The sequence below is a fragment of the Colletotrichum truncatum genome (assembly GCF_014235925.2).
Source record: "Colletotrichum truncatum strain CMES1059 chromosome Unknown Contig_0009, whole genome shotgun sequence".
NCBI lineage: Eukaryota > Fungi > Ascomycota > Sordariomycetes > Glomerellales > Glomerellaceae > Colletotrichum > Colletotrichum truncatum.
In genome coordinates this window covers 2,770,812-2,788,894 of record NW_027222406.1, presented here as the reverse complement: position 1 = coordinate 2,788,894, position 18,083 = coordinate 2,770,812, and the positions used below count along the sequence as shown (strand labels likewise).

At 49.9% G+C, this 18,083-nt stretch overlaps 5 protein-coding genes across 5 annotated transcripts; 1 reads left to right on the top strand and 4 right to left on the bottom strand.

Annotated features, from left to right (window-relative positions):
- Positions 1-238: 238 nt before the first annotated feature.
- CTRU02_213309 (het domain-containing protein) lies at positions 239-2,035 on the bottom strand (the record flags this gene model as incomplete). The annotated part of the gene is made up of 1 exon (XM_036730925.1): positions 239-2,035. One exon carries the CDS (start codon positions 2,033-2,035, stop codon positions 239-241), a length of 1,797 nt encoding a protein of 598 aa, XP_036577454.1.
- Positions 2,036-3,691: 1,656 nt separating this feature from the next.
- On the bottom strand, positions 3,692-4,741 carry CTRU02_213307 (reverse transcriptase domain protein; the record flags this gene model as incomplete). Its single annotated transcript, XM_036730923.1, has 1 exon — positions 3,692-4,741. The coding sequence occupies one exon, from the start codon at positions 4,739-4,741 to the stop codon at positions 3,692-3,694; it is 1,050 nt and encodes a 349-aa protein (XP_036577453.1).
- Positions 4,742-6,426: 1,685 nt separating this feature from the next.
- CTRU02_213306 (uncharacterized protein) lies at positions 6,427-9,195 on the top strand (the record flags this gene model as incomplete). Its single annotated transcript, XM_036730922.1, has 1 exon — positions 6,427-9,195. One exon carries the CDS (start codon positions 6,427-6,429, stop codon positions 9,193-9,195), a length of 2,769 nt encoding a protein of 922 aa, XP_036577452.1.
- A 327-nt stretch (positions 9,196-9,522) lies between these two features.
- On the bottom strand, positions 9,523-10,884 carry CTRU02_213305 (uncharacterized protein; the record flags this gene model as incomplete). Its single annotated transcript, XM_036730921.1, has 1 exon — positions 9,523-10,884. One exon carries the CDS (start codon positions 10,882-10,884, stop codon positions 9,523-9,525), a length of 1,362 nt encoding a protein of 453 aa, XP_036577451.1.
- Positions 10,885-16,928: 6,044 nt separating this feature from the next.
- CTRU02_213304 (reverse transcriptase domain protein) lies at positions 16,929-18,029 on the bottom strand (the record flags this gene model as incomplete). Its single annotated transcript, XM_070206018.1, has 1 exon — positions 16,929-18,029. One exon carries the CDS (start codon positions 18,027-18,029, stop codon positions 16,929-16,931), a length of 1,101 nt encoding a protein of 366 aa, XP_070060411.1.
- Between the last annotated feature and the right edge of the window lie 54 nt (positions 18,030-18,083).

The window sequence follows — 18,083 nt, the reverse complement described above, 5'->3', positions numbered from 1 at the left end:
TAGTCAACGGTCTCTGTTGAACGGAGAGAGAGGGTATATTAGCATAATCCCCCAGTATTACAGGAAATGTAATTACCAAAAATCATGGAGAACCGCGATTGCCCAATGGATACTTTGATAATAATCTTGAAGATTGAGGAAGAGTACGGCCAGCAATACGCGATAACACAATATTCTACACTTATACCAACGGTTCGTTACATCTGAAGCCTCCAGCTTCATGAGACTACAATCATCATCATACAGATGGCATCCATGTGATGGTACAAGCCCCAGCAATGACGGTGGTTTCTATAGCCAATCCTATCCTGACCCAGAAGCCTCGATCTACCATCCTGATATTCAAGTCCCAGGTTTTCCGACCCTGGATTTCCGTCTCTCGTAGACTTAGCTTCAACTCGCGGCTGTAGTTTGCCATGCGTATGTACTTTTCGTAGTAAGGAACTTGGGGAGGCTTCATAGTTCGGAGAGCGGTTGTGATGGCACCTGATTCGCCTTGCAATTTTGACGGCTGCAGCCTAACAGCATCAAACCTTAGATTCTTGTCGAGCACCCAGAAAGTCACAAGAACAATATCGCCCTCTGACCTTCCCTTCAACAGCAATGACCATCGATGGTGGCGCTTCAGCTGCAGAAATAAGGCTGAGTTGAGAGCTTGGCCTTCCTGATACTCATGCTGATAGCTGTAACACCGCAACGGTCCGCCTTCCTCCTCGGCGGTAAATATCCCAGCCAAATAGTACCCGTAAGCCATGGTGTTTCGACGCGGTGAAAGTGCTGTGGCCTCAACATGCAAGGTTTCCGCGTTGCTTTTCTCCGGTGGCCGGGCACCCCATGGCTTGTCGTAATATCCAATCTTGAGTTCTGGTGTCGCGCGGATACCACACAGAGCCATGTTCCTGCCGCCTGGTATGGGCATGTCCGCCAGTTCGGATGGACGAGCGCGAGCATATCGGTTACCATCCTGAAGTTGCAAGTACAGCCCGACCACTCTTTGAGGATCGCCGCCAATGCTGCAGTTTAAGGGGAGGATGAGAGACGGAGCATGCCTACGAAAGAGTAGAATATCAAGGATGCTTCGGCGGCCGATTGCTTTTGTCTTGGAGACAAAGTGAATACCTCGCTTGGACACGTCCACTGGGCTACGCGGCCATATTTGCACAATGTTGTCGCTTCTAGGGCTTAAGTCGCCGCGAAAGTCGTGGTATGACCAGTCTCGAAAGTTGGCGAATTCGTCCGGAGATTGCGCAAGAAGGCCGCGAAGCTGCTCGTCATCTTCAGATTGAGGGTTTGCCCTCCATGCAAACAATGTGTGATCATCAGATTGTCTCAAGATCTTCTCCTGCAGACGGAGAAATGCTTTGGATCCCTCACCATATAGAAGAGGCATGTTAACATCGAATATTCCAAGGAGTGAATATGCGACGTCTTCATCTCGGGTCGTCTTCCTACCTGCTGCCCAACTCATGCGACGACCCAGGCTCACCCGCTGTGGTGAGCCGCCTTTAAGAACAAACTCATCAATTCCCGTAATTCCTTCCAAGTGTTGTACAATATCTTTTTTCTGGGCCAGCTTCTTCCAGCCGGCGTTGTAGAACTCGACATGCCTCGGGGCAATAAGCTCTTGTAGCGTCCATCCACGACTAAACCACCGACTAGTCGCGAAAGGTGACGAGGATATACCCTTGTCTACCAGTCGATTATCAAAAACATCTTCAAGGTGTGCATAACACACTTCGGACTGCTGATACCATCGATACATGGAGTTGATAGCTTCACCCAACTCCGCACTGCTGGTCTTATCGATGCAGCATGAGTCTACCCATGCATATTGAAGCCCATCGCGCATAGCCTGCATGCATGTGGCTTCTATCTTGCGAAAAGCCGGTCTTGACTGTAATGAAAAACTCCCTCTTTGCAATTCTTGAAGCGTGACTTCATTGGAACCCCACGTGTGAGATAGTATGGCGTATTGAGGTATATGGCCGATGAACTCCTTGAGCTGCATAGTCGGTGTATGGATGAGGCGCATCATCTTGAAATAAATGAAAGGCCGATCATACTTTCAGACTTGCTAGAACTCCTGGCTTCGGAAACGATGGCCAAGGCATTGCCGTATTGTGCTGAGGTGGTCTGTCGATGCGAGAGTTCCGCTTACCTCGTCCCTGGTGCGCTTATGCATACATCTGGAAAACCGGGCAGTGAGTGAGTGAGTGAGTAGTTTATCAGCTGGACCCATTACATGACAGGCTAGCCGCATACGGGCCCATAGGCGAACCAATCAATTCTTCCAGCTTGGCACGCAATCAATCAATGATGATAGATACTGTTGGCTACGTATTTCAAGATCAAGCGTTGCCTAGCTGCTAAGTAGAGACCTATTTCTGCAAAGGCGATAGGAAACAGGAGTATGAACCCCCAGTAGCAGATGTGCATTCTATTCATACTATTCATTGTTCGCTACTAGTATGTCTTGGCTTTTCTCAGGTATCTCCAGCAACCCATGATTGAGACATTGTAAGCTCACTAGTTCTGTCACAGACCTTATAATTTCAGTTAACACTCCGAAAAACCCACTGTCCCCAAATATTGTAGTTCCTTAGCTGAGAGCTGCCGATATCGAATGGCTACTCGTAAAAGCCGTATCTAGTACGTAGTTACATGCACACAAAGAAACCAAAGCACATCTGATTCACCCATCGTGGCGTTTCTGTATTATTCCACGATTTTTGATCTTTACCTACAATACCTGACTCAAACCTAAGCTTTGAAGAAAAGGGGGTGCGTTGCGAAGATCCTCATTCCGTCTAAATATCCATGTATGGGGCCGTGGAGTAACGCTGACATCTTAAGAGAGTCATTCAATAAATTAACAGGCGAAGAAAAAGAGGACAACAAAACTATTGTCCGTGCCTCCCGTCAAGCCGTATGCTTAAGAAGATGGGTAGGAGGAGACAGCCAAGCGCGAGATTGTAGCGGTATCCAAATGAGTTACTAGTCCACCAGCTGAAACCTTCGCAGACTGATATCGATCAGTGGCATCACAGCTTTCTAGGGTGTCAATCTTGAATTATTTCCCCACCATGTTTCGTTGTTCCAATCCTCCATCGCCGGAATATCCCAGGTGATAAAGCAATCTTCTCTAAAAGGCCAGGTTTAATGACTCCAACATATATCAAAAACAGGTATCATGTTGGGCAACGAATTGCCAAACGCAGAGTAGCAGAACGGGTAAGAATACCCACAACCATAACAAGACACAGATGCTTCTTGTGATAAATCGACGATATATCGTGGAATAAGTAAATCGGAGTCTTGCTGTAGCTAGTGGACTGACGATGTTGCGTTGTTGGTACACTGTTCAGGCCACCGTAGACCGGGCTTAATAGCAACCAGTTTCTATTGACAAGACGGCTTTCACTAAGCTCAAATGTCTCTCACAGAATCTTTATACACTCCTAATAAAAAGGCCTTTCGAAGCCTTGCAGAAGAAAGAAATACTCCATAGCTAGAAGATAAAAACACTCCAGTTGTACATAGTAGGTCAAGATGGTAATGTCAGTGTCGAATTCAACCATTCGCCCTCAGGCACTCCCTTTACATAAGGTAGTATGAAGTTTCTGTGGTGCGTTTGCTATTGTTACTCTGATTGATTGATTGATGCAATGCCCCTGCTAGAGAACCTCAAAGATTACGCTAGAGCTGATTTGTCCCTTAATCGTTTGATTGTACCCCTTAAATGGGGATTCTTCTCAAGGTAGTCTTCGAGTCTTTGTAGTGCCTTCTGATTCTCTTTGCTAGCCTCGTTGTAGGAAGGATCCCTCTTCTGAGGGTTCGCGTGCTTGCAGTCAACAAATCGATGGCTTGAACCCGGGCACGCCGGGCATTTAGGCGCGAAGGAAGAATGACTGCGCTGGTTATTGCTAATGTTGTTCGAAACAGCATGTTCCTTTTCGTCTTCCCCGTAACATTGACCAAACCTGGAGGCTTTCGCTGGCGGTCCAGTGAGCCAATCTGGATTAAAAATTCGAACCCAGCGGCGAAAGTGATCTGCTTGTTTAATTCCAGCTGATTTGCACGCCAAATGATCCGCAGGCTCCTCTTCGTTTAGCGGTACAGAAGCGAATGAAGCAGGAATAGCGTAGCTTGGAGCGATCTGCCACACGGCCTTGATAAAGTCAACAACCTGAAATTCTGGGTTGCATAGGGTCGGATCTTCGATAGATTCTGCTTCATCAATGATTTCCTTGTAGACCAATAGCCATTCGCCAAGGTTTGTCCGCTTGATTGATCGCATATGCGCGTGGTAACGATCCAGTACTATTTTTTGCCTTCCAAAGTCTCTAGGTGCCACTTCTGATTGTAGGACTTTCAAAACATCTCGAACAGTCTCTGCCTTGTAGATCTGGCTGAAATATATGTCGGCAATTGTGCTAAGGATCCAGATGTGGACGTCTGCAAGAGCCTTCCGAATTCGATTGTATTTTTGGTCTTGAGCTTTGTATATAGCTTTTCTGTAAAGCATTGTGGTACTGTAAGACGCCTTCTCCTCGCCGCTTAGACCGGCGGGGTCTTCGAAGTTATGTGTCGGTTCAATGTTCATCTTGGTTCCATTCGGGTCGACGTATTCCCAAACTCCGTGTACATTTGCAATCATGCGAAGGCTGCTGAACCAGCGGTGCCAATCACTGTCTGACTGTAGCCGCGGCATGTATTTCGCAGTCCCCACAATGGAACTCATCGTTTCGCTTTATAGGACTGTTCTAGCACAGAGGCGCCGTGGCACTGGCTATAATGGCTGCGACGATGTTGATGAACTACTGGATTTGGTATGCGGTCAGTGGCTCCTGTGAGTGTAGAGATTCAAAGTGCGACGTTGGGAGAAGCAATTTCTCTATCACGCTCGTTATAGCGGCAGAAGATGGCAAGTTCAAGAGCGCGTCGATAGGTCCTTGGGTGTTTGGCTTAATTTGTAGCAGAATCTTGAAGGCCTGTACGTTTCAGCCTTTTGCTGAATAAGTCGGAGGTGATGACTCCTTCGGTTGATGGGATTTCCCTGTCTCCATGAGCTGGTAATTATATCAGGTGATTGCCGGACTTTTAGCCACTTGAGGAACTGTTCTATCCAGCCGGCCTATTGGAATTTATTGTTGCTGTAAAAGAGAGAAGCTGCCTGGATAAATGGAAGAGATTTCCCCAAGTGCATGATCGATGTTTCGGGGGTTTCATGGAACAATGACCCCGCTAGTTTTCAATGGAAGATAATTGCCAGATGTATGTGTTGATGTTAGATTGACGCCTGCGTCCGGATAAAATGCTAGGAAATCTAGCTTAGTTGCATTCTTGCAATATGCTGAAACCGGGAAGAACGGGTAGATACAAAACAGAACCCCGCTTCAACCGGAATGGGTAGAATCACTCAATCAACAACATGAATCACTCTTTGCTCAATGAACCCCAGGTGTATTGCATCAAACTAATATCGTTTATCTAACAGTTTAATGCGTGCCCCGATGTATGCATGCGATGGTCCGTATGAGGCACGGCCGAAAGACAGGCACCATCGACATACAGAGTAGGTAGCTGCTCGCCTTGGGAGAAAGAGACTTAGACATCGTTCGAAATGTTTCATGCAAGGGTCTTGTACATTGGCAAGTTGCAAGGCAACCGCCATTGTTTGACTGTACAACAAAGAAGTGGTGCTCTAGTCATTCCATTTGCGGATCATAGATATTCATTCGACTTATGCATCCGGCATCGGCTCCAGACCGACCTGCTAAGATGTATGATTGGTCAGAACATCAAAAAGAAAGTAAATATTTACTTGATCAAGCATAGGACGGGGAACTATCTGAGATAACTTCAGTCGTCGTCAAGCACGCTTGTTACTACAGCACGATCTCACCTGCACTAACAACCCCAACTTGGAGAATGATCAAGCTTTTTGTTAACCAGTCTTGCGCTAAACTTCCCTGACAACCTTCCCCACTAGCGGCACATGGTCTGCTAGAACGTTTTTGAGCAACTAATTGTGGCAGGACAAGCCACAGGCGATCAATATGATGGGTATCGTTGGCTGTGAAATGCAGAGTTTGTCCAACAGCCAATTTTTTTACTCCTGCTTACTTACAAAACCAAACGCCAGCCACGTCTTGGTTATGCTATTTGCGTTTTTGAGGCGGAGCTGACCACATATGAGGCTTTTGAAGCCAGCGTTCTAGACTTCATAGCCACTATTACTACCATTCTGATGACAATGAGAATTTCTCCGCCTCAAGCTACCTAAACAAAGAGTGAACGCTTGTCCAAGTGACGACAAATATGAATCTTATCATGGTTCTGAAAGTAAATAATGTTTCCATGTCCTCCTCCTAACTCTCGTTTCCAGCACTCGACTTAAATCACCAACTTCATTCATTCCTTACAATGACACCATTCCGTCTAAGCCTGCTCTCCCTGAGCTTGCACTCTCTTTTCATACCTTCCACCGCCGCTTTGCCCAGCCAACATATCCCACGCGCTATCGACTATACTGCATTGGGATGTTTCACAGATAATGTGAATGGAAGAAGGGTTCTTGGCGATAAGAATACCGCTGCCAACGATATTACTTTAGAGAAATGTGCTGCATCCTGTTCGCAGTATAAATACTTTGGTGTCGAATTCGGCCGCGAGTGCTACTGCGGCAACTCTCGCGATTCCGGCAGCACCGAGGCTAATGCTGCCGATTGCTGGTTCCCGTGTGCTGGTGACCCGACAGGCGTTGCGAAGTGTGGTGCAGCCGATCGCATCAATATTTACGTTAATACGAACTCAAATGCTCCGGCACCCGCTTCTTTAGACGGAATTACCTCGCTCGGTTGTTTCGCTGAAGGTACACAGCGAGTGCTCCCCGAAAAGACTGTCGCGGCCTCGGACATGACGGCGGCAAAGTGCGCAACAAACTGTGCCGGTTATAAATACTTTGGCACACAATGGTCCTCAGAGTGTTACTGCGGTAACACGGCTCCAGCTATTACTGTACCTACATCAGAATGTAATATGGTGTGCGCTGGTAACAGTTCCGAGCTATGCGGTGGAAGCTTGAGGTTGAATGTTTACGAGCTCCCGCAGTCTTCTCAGGCATCACCGCTGAGTGTGCCTGTGATCCCGTCAGTCTCAGGTTTCGATTACAAGGGATGTTATACAGATAACGTTCCGTACCGCGTGTTGAGCGGTAAAGTCATCAAAGACCCCGCTATGACGCTTGAAATGTGCGCAGCCGCCTGTAAGAACTCAGGCTATAGCTGGTTTGGTGTTGAATTCTCGACCGAATGCTACTGTGGTATGGCCTTGGATAAGGCAAGCACCTCAACCGCCGCCGCCGAGTGCTCTATGGCGTGTAGCGGCAACAGCTCGCAGAGTTGCGGAGGCGCCAACCGGCTTAGCCTGTTCGCAAGACCGGATGTCGCCGATTCCAACAAGGCTAGCAACGGACTCATCAATGGGTTTCAGTACAGTTCCTGCTGGTCTGATAAAGTGGATGACAGGTCTCTCAAGGCTGTCGATTATCGCAACGACGACATGACGATCGAGAAGTGCGCAGCCAGGTGCCAGGGATTTTCATATTTCGGCCTTGAGTATTCCCGCGAATGTTATTGTGGAGATCAGCTGGGTGGACAAGCGGCGCCCGAAAGGGAGTGTGGTATGTTGTGTGTAGGCGCGCCAGACCAGTGGTGCGGTGGCCCAGATCGGTTAAACGTATACACACGAATGACTGCATCCGCGTCATCCTCGTCATCGGGGGGCATGTCTTCATCGACTACTAGCACTGTTGACCTCGTCTCCACTTCAGCAAGCAGTCAACTATCCGGCTCAGGCGCCCACTCTTCAACTTCAACCATTAGCACTTTGGACCTTAGCATCACCTCAGCAAGCAACCGAGTCTTCAACCCGGATGTTCCTCCATCAACTTCATTTAGTAGCACTATAGACGTGAGCAGTACTTTACGCAGTACCTCGCCAAGCAGTCAATTATCCAATTCGGACGCCAAATCCTCAGCTTCAAGCACTAGCAACCTGGGCCCCAGCAGCACCTCGGCAAGCAGCAAGTTTTTGAGCTTGGAAATCCCTTCTTCTACGCTAACCACAAGCACTATCGACTTGAGGAGTATTACATCAAGTATTCAGTCATCCAGCTCGGACTTGCCCTCCTCAACTTCGGCTACTAGCACTGTTAGCTTCAGTAGCAGCCCGACAAGCAGTCAGCTCACAAGTTCAGAGTTCCCTTCCTCAACTCTGATCGTGCCTACAACCACAACGTCCTCGGGTCTTGGACTGACAACCATCACCGAGTGTCCTTCAGCCCCCACGTACAACGGAACTCCAGATTTCTGTTACGTGACTGGAAACCTGCCTCAAGCTTGCGAAACCCTCACAAGCAGGTGGGTAGGATTATGGCAAGAATTGAGTGCGTCCGCGCAATACTGCAAATCAATTTTGACCAGCTGGGGTATGACGCCTGTTCCTCAAGCAACGTCTTGCTTTCCGACCTCCTACACCCCCCAAATTACCCGTGACACGGCCGCCTTGTCTGCTACCGCCAGTAGCATACTTAAATGCTTGAATGAACCAAGAAACTCGCTCCTTTGCCAGTTCGACTCGAATTGCAGGACATCTACGTACACAGTTGGGCAGGTGCCATCAGCGACACCCTCCATCGGAGTCAACTTGCTCAAGGACGGCGGATGGGAATCCGGTACCACGGCCGACTGGAATGTGTCCAAGGGCACTGCAACGACGGGCGACTACATCACTTTATCTGTTAACAGCGCAAGCGCCCGCTCCGGCAAATATGGCCTTAGCGTATCCTACAACAACATGAACAGCGCGACCATGGACTTTCGGCGTATACAAAAGGTAGTTCCCGGCAGAACCTACCAGTTGCAGGTCTATTATTGGCACACAAGCACAACCGCAAATTTCTTTCTGAATATTTACTTTTACCCCAACAAGGTCCAAACAGCTGCTCTTTCGCAAAATATGAAAAACACGGCGGTGAACCAATGGAATGTAGCGACCGTTACCTTTACCCCTACATCGTCCTGGGTCATGATATACATGATGCTTGGCTCAGGTTTGCAGTACCCTGCTGGGAATCCAGCTGGTACAGAGCTGGCTTACATCGATGATGTGTCTTTCACTCAAATCAACTAGACTATGTTCTTTTTATCAGGTTGGGTGGCGTTGCCAGATATATGGTCCGCGGAAGCATATGTTTTCTTGTATCGGAATGTAACTCCTAGCAGCTATACATAATATACTTTGAAGTTAATACTTCCATTCCACATGCTTCAGGATACACATGTCCACGCGTCTCGATGGATATGGGCAGTGTATATATCCAGATGGGAAATTTCAATTTCAATTTTGAGTTACCAATGCACTGAAATTGCTGCAAAATATACCGATGTATAATCTTCCAAACACGAATGGAGTTAATCCCGTTTTACATCTTTAACCCCCGTAATATCACACGCCTTGTTACTTACGTACGGAATAGCCTCCTTTCCAGCCAATCCAACCATTTTCACGAGGCCCCCTAACAAACGTCAGCACCAAGCAGCTCGCAAGCAAAGCCATACCGGCTATGCCGACCCTTGACCAGCCACCCTGGGCGTAAATGGCGTTGCCAGCGCTGGTGCCTATTAACTGTCCAATAAAAGCAGAAGTCATATACACAACGTTTACTCGATTTCTACTCTTCGGGACCGCCCTATATACCGCTGACCGATATGCTATACTGGTTGCGTCGACGCCAAAGTCTATGGCCAAGGCTTGAATAACAACTCCAGCGAGTGTGAAAGTACCCGTAAAGATGCCCACAGCCACGCCGCTCAACCCACAAGTTAGGGCAATGCTAACTGGAAGGTATGTAACAAAATGTTCAATGACCAGCGAGCTGTAGAGCGGGACGACCGCAACTGGAACGATGGCGACGAAAGAAAAAAGGCCAATCTTCATTGGAGAAAAGTCGTAAGGTGGCGCAGCAAGTAGCGCCGTGAGTGTTGTCCAAAACGAAGACATGGCAGCGTTCGATAGCATTGAGGTAAGACATCCGTATGCCAGAATTGGTTGTACGAAGATGAGACGCAGCATGCTCCAGAGCATCTGGGGGTAACTAAGGCCCTCGGCATCGTTCGGAGGATAATCCGGAAAGAAGAGCCAAAGCAGAACAAGTAGGAAGATTTGTAGTCCCAAAGCTAGCCAGAATATGTTTCGCCAGTTTGTGTACTCCGTTACAACTCCAGACAAGATCCGTGGGAGGACCTGCCCGAACATGAGGCCGGCGAAGACAATAGATATTGCCCTCACACGCCTCGCAGGAGGGGCGAGGGCGTCAGCCAGTGGAACCATGAGCTGCGGGGTGACAGCCGTGAAGCCAGTAAGAAAACTCAAAGCACAAAAGGCACTGAATGATGTCGTAACGCAGAGGCCGAGCCAGATAGTTGCTGAGACCAGGACCAGAGGAATGATGAGTGGCCTAGGACGCAAGAGATCCCCGAGGGGACATAGGAACAAGTTACCAGATCCATAGCCGGCTTGTAATAACGTTGGGATTAACGATGCTTTCTGGTAGGTGATTCCGAAATCACTGGCAATTTTGTTGAGAATTGGGTAAGCGTAGTAGAGATTCGCGACTGTAACCACGCTGGCGAAGCTGAATAGTAGATTTAGAGCCAAAGTGAAAGGAAACTCTCGGTCAGGATCGTAGCGGCAACGTGGCGGGGTCCAGCACAGAAACTTGAAAAGATTTTGGAACCATTCGAATTTCGGCTGTGTAGGTGGTCTGGCCGCTTGCGTTGCCTCGGTCTCTGGTTTTTCATTGGCATTGCGACTAGACATTCTGAACAACATCAAAACCACAAAAATAAAAGACAGATAAAAATTAAAGTCACGGACTGCTTCAGAGATACGTGATAAGTGAAGCTTCCATACTTAAATAACAAACGGTTAAGACTACTAATACTGAGTATCCGCTTGGCCAACACGCACCTTGCCGTCTGAAAAAAGCGGCCGAAACATTAAAATCCACCAGAGAAAAAGTCATTGTCTCTTCATCTACTAGCATAGGACCATCATTATCGGCACTGTTAACAGCTATCTTGCTTAAAAGATCCGCTCACCGGAGAAGACGGTGGTGGAAATGCTGACATGTTATCGGCAAGAGTTCGTTTCCCGCCATGTGGGGCTCTCGGCAACAGACCTTATGCCGAGAATTGTGGGACCGTGGCTGACGGGTGTCTTGGTTTAGATCGATAGCGGAGAGAACGTAAAAGTCGAGAATGCCTCCTCCTTTGAAACAAAATGTTCGACACTCGGCCAACTGCCTCACGCCGACTTTAACGGAGTTATTGGTCGCCGAAGAAGAAATCCTACTGATCACGCCAGAAGCCGAACGTCGTTGCTGCTGGGTCGTGGCCCGTTTTTTCTTTGGAGGTCGATGCAGTTCCACACACGTCTAATGCAGCTATTCATCTAGAGGCCTGATGCGATAACGACTGGTGCTACGAGATAAACAAATTGAAATTAGATATCAATAAACTAAAGAGGTACTGCGATATGGCCAGTCCCAGCCAGAGTTCCGAAGCACCAAGCGGGACTCCCCCGAACAGTCACATACTCAAGATCAAGTTTTCAGCGTGTGTACAACCGTCACCACCCGCATTGCTCAAATTCAAACTCGGCTAATACTGACATTTCATCTTTTACGCAAAAAGATGCCAGAGATGCCATTTTAGGAAGGTGAAGTGCTCTGGAGGACAACCATGTTCGAACTGCAGCAAGACAAACATGGCTTGTTCATACCCCACTCGAAACCGACGTATCAGAGTTCGTGAGAAGCATGTTTCTCCATTGACGATAATGAATACACACACTAATTGGATACAGTCACTTGAAGGAGATCTTGGATGAGAATCAACGGTTACAAGGGCGCGAAAAAAGCAAACTCAGCTTACGCCAGGTGTGGTGACCGACGTCAGGCACGGGCGGCATCAACTAGGAACAAAACGGCTTGTATTCTCTAAGTGAGCGAGCGGAGCGAAGGACGCTTAAGAATACGGTCGCTGGAGCGAGGTCACGTGACCTCGCGGCCGAGACGCGGCAGAGTGGGTCCGGAGGCCCGGAGCCAGCACGACACACCCCCCCAGACGGCGCGTAGTCGTCTGGAAAACCGCGCCTCGAGGCCATATCGCTACTATCGCCTAGATACAAGATTATGAGGCTATTCAGAGCCTCTTGTGAATATATATATAACAAAAGAGAGGTGTTGTTGTATTCGCCTCGGTCTTTGTGCTCGAAGTGATGTGAATATGGCGAAATTCGCCCTTGCGCGCCGCCTGGCGCAATAATCGCACTTTCCTTTATTCAACCGTCGTACTTGCCTCTTATTATTGCCAGTTGAATTTTCTGAAAATCCTGCCTTCTGATTGGCCCACAACGTGGGTTGCCCATCAGTTATTATTTCCTCTGCCCGTTGACTCTTCTGCAGCGGTTCCGGCCGTGGCCGAAGCGGCTGGTCTCCGTGCTGCCATTGACAGCCTTGTTGGAGGACACTTGCCGGCGGCTGTTCTCCCCGCGTACAACGTCCTGATGGACACGTACGCGGCCTCCCTCCGAGGTCGTTAAAAGAGCCCGCCCTACGGGGCGTAAGTACGCTTGCTTTTGCTCCTTTGGGAGCGTATCATGCTTCCTGGCCAGGGGCCAAGTCAAAATTTAACTTTCGGCCTCCGGGCCAGCATTGCTCGCGCGCACCTGTTTCTCTTCGCTTCTTGTGACTTGTGCCCGAATGTCTTGTAGGTTTAGAAGTGCCCTGAAGTGTTCGAACTTCGCTCGGGAGAGTGCTTTTGTGAGACCGTCTGCTGGCATCTCGTCGGTAGGCATATATACCACGTCGAACGTCTTCTTGGCATACTCTTGGCGTAGCCACATGTTCTGTATATCAACGTGGCGAAGGCGCGTTGAGATGCGTTCCTTGTCGCCTACTACCAGGCGAATCGTTTGGCGATTGTCACAATGGATCTTCCATACGTCTCCGAGGTCTAGTTCAATATCCCGAAATAAGCGTTTGAGAGCGATGGTCTCCTTAGCAGTGTTTTCGAGGCTAAGGAGTTCCGCTTCTGTAGTAGAAGTGGTAACGGTATTCTGTCTCGCGGCTTTCCACTGAATGGGACCGCCGAACAGTGAGATGATGTACCCTTGAGATGAACGCCGCGTCTCTTCGTCGTCTGCGAACGAGGCGTCGCCCGCAATTAGGAGAACTTGGGCACCTGCACCCCCCGAGCTACCGAAGCAGAGCGAAAGGTAGCGAGTGTGATAAAGATATCTAATGACTTGGTTCGCGGCCTTCTGATGTTCGAGAGACGGGTTCGTTAGGAACCTCGAGAGTATAGCGCAAGCGAAGGCGACGTCGGGGCGAATCATGATCGCAGTGTACAGAATTGAGCCGACCTTCTCTTGGTATTGCTTTACCTGGTCAGGGGTCGCTTCAGCGGTGTTCTTCTGGAGCGGGACGAATGGCAATGGTGTATGCGGCACGATCGAGTCGATAAGGTTGAATTTCTTCGCTACGCGTTCGATATATTGGTCGTGTGCGAGGTTAATTGTTCGCTTCTCACGGTCACGTATCACGCGAATGCCTAGATACCACTCGACAGGGCCTTGGTCCTTGAGTTCATACTCGGCTTTCACCCCGTTTATAACGTTTTGAGCAGCTTCGCGGTGGTCCCTATGGTATAAGACGAGGATATCGTCTACGTAGAAGAGTACCATCACTTTCTTGTCGTTTGAAGTGAAGAGACAGGGGTCTTCGCTTGCAGGCTTGAGTCCCAGGCGCCGCAGCGTTGATGAGAACTCCTTATACCAAAGGAGGGGAGCGTCTCGTAGCCCGTATAAGGCACGGCGGAGCTCGACGTACTTCCCGTTCTGTTTGAAGCCGTCTGGTAGGTAGCAGACGACAGGCGGGTCGTTCGGTCCTCTTGTTGCGTTTAGAAACGCATTGACTACGTCGAATTGGTCTACTTCAAGGTCGAATTCCGCCGCGAGCGCCATCGCTACTCTAAACGTCCTTGCTGCGAGGGTCGCTGCGTAGGTCTGTTCGAGAGGATGCTTCGCCTGGAGGTCGCCGCGGACGCAAATTCGTGCCTTGCAGCGGTCGAGGTAGCCGTCTTGATCAAGCTTGTAAGTGAACACCCACTTTAGAGGAATAGGTTTCGTAGACGCTTCGTGTTCGTCAATGATTTTCCAAGCGTCCATCTCCTCTAATTTACTTATCTCGGCTTGGGCCGCTTCGTAAAACAGGTTTCGGAGGTGGGTCGGCATTTTTTCAACACTTTTCCACGTTCGTGGGGGCTTTATAAGCTCATCTGTGTGTATTTTCACTCGCTGTGGAGTGACCGCTCTGGAGTGCTTCGCTTGGTGTATTGACGCGAAGACGAAGCAATGGAGCGTATAGTGGGCTTGGTTCGCTTCCTCCACAGCCTTCTGCTGATCAGGCATATAGGTATGGAAGAAAGTTTCCCAATTACGTTCCGTTTGTAGGAATGCGAAGTGTTGGGCGAAGCGAGGTGATCGTCTCGGTTTGCCCTGTTGTTGGCCGTAGTCCTTGCGGTTGTACACCCGCTTGGTCTTTATCTCGGGTTCGCGCCCGTTCCCATTATCCGAGTGTGGCCGCACCGGGTGAGTTGGGGAGTCACCCCCGAGATCATTACTCGAGTCGGCCTCCACGGCCGGTTCTCGTGGAGGTTCGTTGTTGGTCTTGACGTATATCACGTCTTCGACCGCCTCAGAGAGGGCTTCGTGCCCCGGGTCGGGAACGCCGGCGTCCATCGCTTCGGAGCTTTGTTGGCCGGTCGTTTGCCCGTCCGTCCCCTCCGGCGCTGCGGCCGGCTCAGGGGTCGGTTCCGGGGTGAGCAGGCCCTCTTCGCGTCGGCTGTTAACCGCGGAGCGTTTTACCGTTGTCTCTTCTGAGATTACGGTCGACGGCGCGAAGGCAGGTGGCAGGGGCTGCTCTTCAAGTGAAAATACGAGTTCGCTTGGTTTTGCGAGTCCGAGGAATTGGAGTCCTGGGTTCGCCGTAGCCGGAGGTTCCGAGATCTCCGTGGAGACTGTCTCGGCCACCTCCGCTTGTAAACTAGCTTTTGCATCGTCCTTCGAGTAGAACTTCGTCTCGTCAAAGGTAACGTTTCGCGTGATAATCACTTGATCAAGCGAGGGTATCCAGACTCTGTATAGGTTGTGAGCGTCCATAACGTAGCCCACCAGATATCCAATATGTCCTCGCGGTTCCACCTTGAAGTTACGTCTGTTCCTATCCGCTTCGCGGTCCTTTTTCAGGGGATAAGCCCTACACCCATACGCGTACGTCCAGCCCCAGTGGGGGCGAAGGTCGCGGGCGAGGCTCGCGCTGTATTGTGGTTGCCACCAGCGAAAATACTGTCGGAACCAGCTCTCTTCGACTTGAATTGGTGAGAGCCAAGCTCTTCGCTTCCGTGGTGACATATTGTACAGGTAGGCGGCTGCCATGACTGCTTCCACCCAGAGAGTAGTTGGCAGGCCCGCTGCGCTGAGCATCTTTATCGCTCGGGTTATTAATTCCTGGCCCGCTCGTTCGCCTCCGCCATTGGGTTCCTTGGTGTAGGGGGGTGTCTCTTCGATTTCAATCCCGTTATGCTGGGCCCAAAGTTGATACTCAGTCATTCCGTTTATCGCAATTACCGCGCGTTCTACGTCTTGTCTCAGCTTGCACAGGGTGACGCCTCGTTGGCGAGCGACCCATCGTTCGAAGTGCCTGAGAGCGTCGAAGACGAAGGTGTGCGATTTACTTACGCGCGGAAACGCGAAAAGACGACCGGTATATTCGTCTTTGATCACTAAGAGCCAGCGGTTCTTGTCAAAGCTTGTCGGGTAGTCGAAGAGATCCCATGAGACCCTATAGTACGGTCGAATTGCTTTCCGTTCAGAGGTTCGCCTCGAAATTAACTGTTTCGCGTGCGCTGTCGCGCAGTATTCGCATTCCAGACGCGTGGGTCCTTTTATCTTTACTCCTCTCACGTTTGACACCATTCGTTCTAGTGCGTCTGGTGCGAGGTGACCCGAACGAAGGTGCCATAACCAGGCGTCATCATACCTATCAGGTGGTTTACGAAGCGAGAGTCGAGCGGGATCCTGTACTGCAAGCACCAAATGGTTCACGATTCCTGCGTTACTCGAGGTAATTCGCTTCTGAGCAATATACTGGGAACCGGTCTTATATTCGAAGAAAGTAATGTTCATCTTCCTAACAAGATGCTTGACTACCACGCTGTTTTTGTACGTTCCCTGGCGAAGTGTGTTATCCAATCCGGAGTACCAGATGCCTGTCTTTCGGAGGAGTGCTTCCGAAACGATGTTAACGTGAAAGTTCTCTACGTATCCAACGTTATGGAGCGTAAGGTCTGCTGTGAGGTCTCCATCAGGGCCATTTAGTGCTTTTGGCAAGATCCACGTTCCCTTTGCTAGGATTGGGTACGAAGCAGTTCCTGAGTCGACTCTCTCGTCGCCGATGCACGTTTTAATAGAAGACGATTCAAGCAAGTCAAGGTTGTTAACAAGGTGCGTAGCTCCGCAGTTGTCGAGAACCGTGCTTCGTGACAGAACATGGGGTCCCGTCAGTGGGGTTGCAAATACGCTTGGTTGGTCGTAGTCCGAGTCGAAGTCGTCCGAAATTTCCCGGAGAAGTTCACGGCTGATCGTTACTGCGTGGATATTTCTCTTCAGTGTCACCTCTGACTCATTCTCCTCTTGCTGCGATTTCGCTTTAGAGCCGGTATTTCCTGACGACCTATTGCGAGGCGGCGCTGGGTTTCGGAAGCTGGGAGGTTCCGTCGCCCAGATCCAGCCTTTCCGAGCTAATTCGGCTCGGAGATCATAGTTCTCGGACTGATTGATACGCTTTCGAATCTCCTTGCACTCGTCCCTCGATAGTTTGTCCTGGGAAGGCTTGATTCGCCCGGTAAGGGCGTACTCCACGCGGGTGCACTCCAGGGGGTTTGCGTTGTGGGGTTTGTTGCAGGGGCACGCTTCGGATTTGCCTTTTCCTTTCGAACCGCGCTTGTTTTACCCCGATTTTTGTCGTATAGGGTGTCCTCATACAGCAAGTCCTCCAGCATATCCCTGTATTCACTTACAGTAGGGATGCGGTCCCCCTTGCGCTCCATTTTGACAATTTCAGTGAGCTCGGAGGTCGCCCAGGAGGGGGCAAAACGGTGTCCCACCGCTCGAAGAAAAGTTTTCGAAGCGAGCGTTCCCTGGCTTTCCGGTATTCTGAATCGAAGCGCGCGGAGCAGTACTCGATGGAAGTCTCTTAGCCAGGTCTGGGGGTTTACGCTTGTGTTGGCCTTTTCCAGGAGGAGAAGGTACTCTTCGCGAACTGTAGTTTGACTGCTTGATTCGCTTGGAGCGTAGCGTTTCCGAAGGTACTGAATAAGAGCACGGAGTGAACGTTGGTTGTTCGCTAGGATCTCCGATCTCGCAGCGTAGAGGATGTCCTTGTCGACCGTTTCCTTAACCCAACGCTGAATAGAGTCGAAGTCCCGCTCCCGACGAGTTTTGAGGACGTCGCGGCCTGATTTTGAAGCGAGGTAGTTCGTATATCTTTCAAAGATCCCGGGCGTGTTTTGCGTGAGAGTTGGTTGTGCTACAGGCTCCTGGAGTTCTTCCCCTGTATCGTCACTCGCTTCTGCCCTATGCTGGAGAATCGAATCGTAGGCTTTCCGCTTCCGATCATAGGTTCTACGCTGCTTTTCGTTCTGCTGCGTGATCCATGATTCGATCGAGAGTTCTTCATCGTCCTCTCTTGGGTCTGACGGAGACGTAGTGTCGTCTGGGTCTATGAGATCCCAGACGTCTGCTGCGTCGGCTTCGGCGTAGAGAGCGTCGTACCAAACGGGGAAGTCCCGGCGGCAGGTTAGCCTTGTCGTGCTCGTGAGAACAGATATCTGCGACGACATCTTCGTTGTAGAAGTTGCTGTTTGAAGCGAAATTTGTGAAGACCGTAAGGAGTT